At 44.4% G+C, this 7,233-nt stretch overlaps 1 protein-coding gene across 20 annotated transcripts in view; it reads left to right on the top strand.

The window, feature by feature from the left end:
• RFFL (ring finger and FYVE like domain containing E3 ubiquitin protein ligase) overlaps positions 1-4,128 on the top strand; it is a 73,992-nt gene extending 69,864 nt beyond the window's left edge. For all 20 annotated transcript variants that reach the window (XM_007485533.3, XM_016429235.2, XM_007485519.3 and 17 more), the window contains one exon: positions 1,511-4,128. In XM_007485533.3, the coding sequence (XP_007485595.1) occupies positions 1,511-1,692 (182 nt within the window). In that variant the 3' untranslated portion in view covers positions 1,693-4,128. The remainder of the gene's footprint in view (positions 1-1,510) is intronic.
• The last annotated feature ends 3,105 nt before the right edge of the window (positions 4,129-7,233 follow it).

Here is a 7,233-nt window from a genome sequence, read left to right on the forward strand (position 1 = left end):
GAGTTGTAAAAGCATTATAAGATGTAAAATGAATAATTTTGATTATATTAAAAAGATTTTGTACAAGCAAAACCAATGTAACGAAGACTAAAAAGGAAACCACACAAACTAGAAAAAAATTTGTATAACATTTCTTTGATAAAGGCCTCAATTTCTTAAATTTATAGCAAACTAAGTCAAGTCTATAAGAATAAGCAATTTTCAGATGAAGATATAAAAACTATCAATCATGAAAAAATGTTTCAAATCACTCTTGATTAAAGAAATGCAAATTAAATAAACTCTGAGGTACTCCTCATACCTATCAGTTTGGCCAGTATGACAGTAAAGGAAAATGATAAATGTTGGAGGGGATGTAGCAAAATTAGGACACTTAATGCATTGTGGTGGAGTTGTGAACTGATCCAACCATTCTGGAAGGCAATTTGGAATTATGCTCAAAGGATTATAATCCAATAATTCAGTAAAGGACTTTAATCCAGTAATAACACTATTGGGTCTGTATCCCAAAGAGAAAAAAAAAGGGGGGTAAAGGTCCTACTTGTACAATATTTATAGCTGCTCTTTTTGTGGTAGCAAAGAATTAGAAATTGAGGGGATGGCCATCAATTGGGGAATGGCTGAACGAATTGTGCTTTATGTTGGTGATGGAATAGTATTGTGATGAACAGGATGATTTCAGAAAAATCTGAAAAGACCTATATGACTTGATGTAGAACCAGGAGATCATTGTATACAGTAACAGCAATATTGTGGAATGATCACCTGTGAAAGACTTAGCTATTCTCAGCATACAATGATCAGGACAATTCTGAGGGACTTAAAAGAATGTTCTCCACCTTCAGAGAAAGAACTGTTGGTGTTGGAATGCCAGTCAAAGCATGTTTTACAAATTAGTTTATGATTTTATTTGGGGGTTTTGGTTTTATATGAGTATTCTCTTACAAGTGACCAATATGGAATTTTGTTTTACATAATGATGATGATGATGATGATAATAATAACAACTATAATCCAGACCAAATTGCTTACCATTTCCAGGAGGGGGAAGAGAAGAGAATGGAGGGAGACAATTTGAATCTTGTAATTTTGGAAAATTATTACATGTAATTGGGAAAATAAAATATCTTTGAATAAAGAAAAAACAAAAAAATATTATTCTGAGGAGTCCAAAGGCTTTCCCCCACTGGTCTTTTAAACCCAACCTTAACTCATCACTCTGCCTCTATTTATACTTAAACTTTTCCTGAATCTGCTTATATTTCCAGGTTGGATCTTGTTTAGGGGTATTGAATCCCTTTAGTGACTTGCTGCTTTACATTTGCCCCAAAGCTCCATTTCCCCCAAGTCTGAATGTTTTAGGATTCATTGATGAGGTCCATAGTCCCCCAGGCCATGTCATTGTAAGAGATCACAGAACAGAGAAGTGATGAGGGTTGGGGGGGTTGGTTAGTCAGGAAAGGCACAAACTTCCTTTTTGACCTCTTGCCTTCTTTCTTTGTATGTGTAGGGGAGCCAGCGCCATCTAGTGCAGAGGAAAACCTCTGTAAGATCTGCATGGACTCACCTATTGACTGTGTCCTGTTGGAGTGTGGTCACATGGTCACCTGTACGAAGTGTGGAAAACGGATGAACGAGTGCCCCATCTGCCGCCAGTATGTGATCCGAGCTGTGCATGTCTTTAGATCCTGATGGCTGGAACCAGACCCTTCAGTGCCTGATGGGGCATAGCCAGCCCCAGCCTCCACATCTGCTCACTTGTGGCTTGACTTGAGAGAATTGCAAAGTATCACCCCAAGGCGATGGCCAGTAAGGACAGGAAGAAACCCAGAGAACTTGCTGGTTGTCTGGTTAATCCTGCTCTTTTCACCACAAAATTTTCCATCTCAGTGTTGGAATCTGCTAGGGCTTCCTTAGCCAATGGGGATTTATTAGCCCTGCTTGGGGCAGAAATCAAATTGGGCTCAGTCCCTGTTTCATACGATCACTAGGTGACAATAAATTTGTGATGAACACAAACTTCCCACCATTCAGACCATGTGGGAGTGCTTTTTCCTCCCTTCAATACAAACCATAGTTTTTAAGAATCAAAATTATCCTTCAGATTTATTATAATTAACTTCTCTGTGGAGACAGCTCAGTGCTGATTTTTTAATCATTCAGAAATCTTATTTTTTTCCTTATACACATGGTTTTTTCTGTCTGGCTTCTTGTGTTTAATTCAGTCACTGCTAATTGTCTCTCTTTTCATGTCTTTCTTTGGCTTCTTCAGCTTAAGAGGCATTAATTGTCCTCAAGAATGGTTAACTGGCTATGAACTCTCACTAAAACCAAAAAGACTTTGTGCTATTAAACAAAAACCATGATGGCTTTTTGTCGTGGGGAGGCAGGGGAAGCTGCTCCCCAGACCATTCGGATCCAACCGTGCCCGTGGATTTTGGCTGGCTCCTTGTTGAGCCCCTTGTATGGTGCCTTAATTAGACTGACAAGAAAAAAGAATTTTTATGCCAGTGAATGTTTTACTCATTGAAAATGAATCTTTGAAGGTTTTCTGAGCGTGTGATGGGAAGGTATTTGTTTCTGTAAAGGCTGCCTGATTAAGCAGCAGGATCTCTCCCAAGATGAACAACTTCTTGTTAACTCTCTACCTACATTGCACATCAGAGAGACATTCTAAATGCCAGAGAGCTGTGAGAACTTCCATGGGCTTGGGATTACCTTGGCTATCACTTCTGGGGTCAGTGGAAGAAAAATGTGGGTAATTTACCTCTGTCCATTCAGTGCATTCACTGACTTGATCCAGCTGCCTCAACAGCATCTCCCATGACCAAAAGGAGTGCCTCCTGCCAGGTCCTTAGCCTGCTTAGTTCTCTCGTCCTCCAGCATCGAGATGAGCCCCGGAGACTCAGGTGAAGGCTCCTTCCTTTCCCAGCCATGCTCTCCATGAATGTACTCAATGGGACAGATCCCACAGGATCCTGGATATGTGGCTTCTCTCTGCTGTTGGACAGGTAGCAGAAAGTCTCAATGCCCAGGCGTCTTGGGGGAGCTCCTGGATCCCTTTCCTTTTCTCCTCCCATTGTTTCCATTCAGTATTAGAAGGAAGTCTGAGCTGCTCTTCCTGTCCCAACAGCTGAGAGGAACAGCAGTGCAGTAAGCAGGCTTGGTGTTGGCAGAGGGAGCCCAGGGACAGCAGCTGGGGCCCCCGTCTTGAGCCATTGTAGGCACACTCCATTCTCAGGTTCCTGAGTTACTTTAAGAAGCCTCTGGCATCCCAGCCAAGCACAAAACAGACAGCTTCCAGAGTGGCTGGATGTGCTATTTACCAGCTACCCCATGACTTAGTGACTATGCAAACTATCCACCTAGAGCCTTAGCAGGTTGACTGCAGCCTTGTTCCCTTTAATCATAAAGGGGGAAAACCACTGCTTTGGAAGACAGAGGTGAAACCGCTCTCTCCTAAGGAGAACAGCAATATTGGTACGGACTTTTGAGTGATTTCTTTTACCCCAACCCCCAACAAAGGGACAGTTTCAGGAAGGAACTGTCAGCTACTGACTCATCAATATGCCATTCAAGAATCTTCACCCTTTTCACACCTGAAAATTCTGATGAAATTCAGTGTCTCTCACTGCTGCTGCTGCTGTTGGTGGATGACATCAGTTTACAAACTATATAGCTTTGTTTTTTGTTTTTTTTTTTTGGCAGAAATGTAAATTGGGAGTCTTAAGGCCCCATCTGACCATGTATGTCATCCTAGTGAGCAATTTGATTTTATTCTTGAATTACCTCCTGCCTCACTCCCCACATCGTTGGGTATTTAATTTTCGCAGCAATGGCTAATTATCCTTACAATATTTTCTTTCCTTTTGATATGGTTGCAATGAGATTTCTGGTTAATGAGACTTCTAGAAAACTGTCTGGTTCACAGTCTAGTGGTATAGATGGATCTAAACTAATAAAGAGCTGTAAAGAAATAGAAATTTAAGTCTTTTGAAAGTTTCTGAGCTACTTGAAGTGGCTGATACTGAGATTCTGACTTCTAGTGGGTGTTCAAGCCCCAAATGTGTATTTTTTGTTACAGAGTTGTGCTTTATAATTTTGTAATAAAGTTGAAATATGATTGAAGAGGCCTGTTTTGCTATCCAGCGTGACACTGTTCAGTTAAGCCAGTGGCATAGGCCATTTACGGAGAACCAATAGCTGAGTAGCTGGGTTGAATAGATGCTCAATTCAGTATTCATGAAGCTCTGTGTGCAAGGCTATGTGTTCTGTACCTTGAACAGTAGAGGTAGAAATCAGCCTCCTTTCCCAATGACTTAACTCTCTAGCTCAGTGATGGCAAACCTTTTAGAGAGTGTTGGGGACCCCCCCCCCCTTATGGGCTGCTGGGCAGATGAAGTGAAGAATGCCCTTAGGCACATGGAGTGGCCTGAGCTCTCTGCTGTCTGTGAGCTGCCCACCTTACCCCTTCTGTGCTCCCATTGGGCTCCTGGGCAGAGGATATGAAAAAAATGTCATCAGGCATAGTGGAGAGGGGAGTCCGTCTGCCTTTCTAGTGCTGTTGAGGGAGGGGCAGCTGAGTGCCTACAGGGAGTGCCATTTGGTCATTTGGGGTTGGTCTTAAGTGCTCAGTAGTTACCCTTCAATTTTTAGATTTTCTGCCTCTTGATATTCTATAATCCAAAAGTTAACTGCATCAGGTTTGCTGTTGACTTTCAAAGGAGTCCTGAAGAATGCCAATAGCCCAACACAGGTTAACCTTTTAGGGGCCTGGGTCTTGGATAGGAAGAAAATTATATCTTAATTTCTCTATAATCAGTTGCTTTTGTAATCCTGTGTATTTTATTTCTTTGAAGACATTCAGAGAAGTGGTCTGTAGGCTTCACTAGACTGATGGCTGACCATCTCTTACCATCCTCATCATGCTGCTTCAGGCTCCTAACTCAGAGGCAAAAAAGAGCTGGGCCAGATGCCTGGTTTCTAAGAACCCTTGGTTTGAGGCTGAATAAGATGGGCAGGCAGGTGTGCCAAGCTTCTCAGGGAGTCCGGAAGGTAATAGGCTGGGCAGGCCTTTTTGTAAATGGTGATTGAGTCTACAGGCAGAGGGGAAGACCACCATAGAGACATGTGCATCCCTTCAAATGGGGGAGACCAATTTGAGAGCAAGGGGCAGTTGCCCCTTCAGCCACGCGGGGAGTCCCCAAGAAGGGTCAGTCAGTTATGAAGCTTCAGGAACTTGGTAAGGGACGTGATTCAGATTTTCTCTGTGGGAGAGCCGCACTACTTTGTCTTCCAGGGACTTGCTGGCAGCATGGCGGGAACATGGCATGGTGAGAAGGGTGCTGTATTTATGGGGTCAGAAGACCTAGGTTCAAATCCTTGCTCTGACACTACAGGCAAGCTATCTAATCCCTGAGCCTTTGTTTTCTCATCTTAAAATGGGAACGATACTTCCACTATCTCGGTTGCATCTGACTCTGTGACTCCATTTAGTTTTCTTGGCAAAGATGTTGGAATGGCGCACCACTTCCTCTAGCTTATTTGGCAGATGAGGAAATTGAGGCAAATAGGGTTAAGTGACTTGTCCAGGGTGACACAGGTAATAGACCAGATTGGAACTCGGGGCTGCCCCACTGTCCTTCTCCACCAGTTCCAAAGCTGATGGCACCCACTGTACTGTGACCCCAGGAGATTCCCAAAGCCCTTTCCTCTGTGCATCCTACAGGTATTCCTATACCCTTTTAGAGAGGGATTAGGAATCAGGAAGGTACAAAGAGGTATAGCATCTCACAAACAGTTGCAGGGTGATGCCACAACTCCAACTTTGGAGAGCAGTTGGTTATCTTCAGTTTCTGCCTCTGTAAATGGGACTGGTTGCTCCACAGGACTCGTTTACTGAGTGGGCTAAAGGCTAAGAGGCCTCTCTCCAAACCTAAGCAAGGTTGGCCACCTTTGGACTTGCATAAACCAAAGCTCTCCCAGGCAGCTGGGCATCGTCCCCACCATGGTGACTAAAGCACAGATGGAGGAAGGCAGAGTCCAAAAGCGTCTGGTTCTGTTAGGCCAGTGTTCTCCTCTCCCGAGCTGTGCTGCTGCCCTTTTTTCCCTCAGAACACAAGGACGAATTGGGAGGAACCTGCCTGGGGCTGGGCCCAAGAGGCCCATTTTTCTTGGGAAAACAGTGAAAGCAGGGAGCAGGCACAGGGCAGAGCCAACTGCCTCTGGCTCTTGGAGTGCTTCAGGCTGGTGTTTAGGAAGATAGTGCTGGAAGATGGAGCCAAGCTCTTGCCATGGGCAGGTCACAAATGGTGCAGATGGGTGGCCCCTAGTAAGATGGGATTAGATCTAGAGGACCATCAAGGTTTTTTTTTTAAACTCTTACCTTGTCTTAGAAATAATACTACAGCTTGGTTGTAAGAAGAGCAATAGGGGCAGGGCAATGGGGATTAAGCGACTTGCTCAGGATCACACAGCTAGGAAATGTCTGAGGCCACATTTGAACTCAGAACCTTCCATCTCTTGGCTTGGCTCTATCCACCGAGCCACCCAGACTCCCCAGACAAAGTTTTACCTGTTTGAGCCAGAAACAAAGCATGTCAGCCCTTCAGAGAAAAAGGCAGCAGGTCAGGCTTTTTTCTCAGGGAGGGCAAGAAGTGCTTGAACCCTGTCTTAGCTTGTCACTGCATTGGTATAGAGTGGGAGGCCCCATCCTTGGTCCTGAACCAGCCTGCTAGGGAGGGCTTAAAGGGAAGCCGGCTCCCTGCCTCCCAGTGAGACTGATGAAAGCAGGCTCCAGCACTTCTTTAAAGAGGTGGTAGTTTTCCACCCCCACCCCCCCAATGGGCAGGGGATGGGTTGCACCTCTTTGGCTTCCAGAGTATTCTGTTCAGTGTTTGTCCTTTGGGCTTTCCCAGGGCCCCTGCATCTACTACTAGGAATTCACTGGTGGAAGCAAACTCCACAGGTGAAGGAACTCCAGAAGATCGGCTGTTTGTGGTGTATTATCTTATTAAGAAGCTATTTTTATACCCATTTTTACATCTGAGGAACTGAGGCAGGCAGGTTAAACGACTTGCCCAGGGTCACATTGTCTGAGGCACATGAACTTCCTGATCCAAGGCCATCAGCTGTGTCTGGGCCGTGAGGGATTAAGTGATTTATCCCAGAGCCCTGGAGACTGTCAGCTACCATTTAGCACCTGCTCTGGGATACTGAGAGAAGGAAATAGTT

Source organism: Monodelphis domestica, chromosome 2, assembly GCF_027887165.1.
Source record: "Monodelphis domestica isolate mMonDom1 chromosome 2, mMonDom1.pri, whole genome shotgun sequence".
NCBI classification, from domain to species: Eukaryota; Metazoa; Chordata; class Mammalia; order Didelphimorphia; family Didelphidae; genus Monodelphis; species Monodelphis domestica.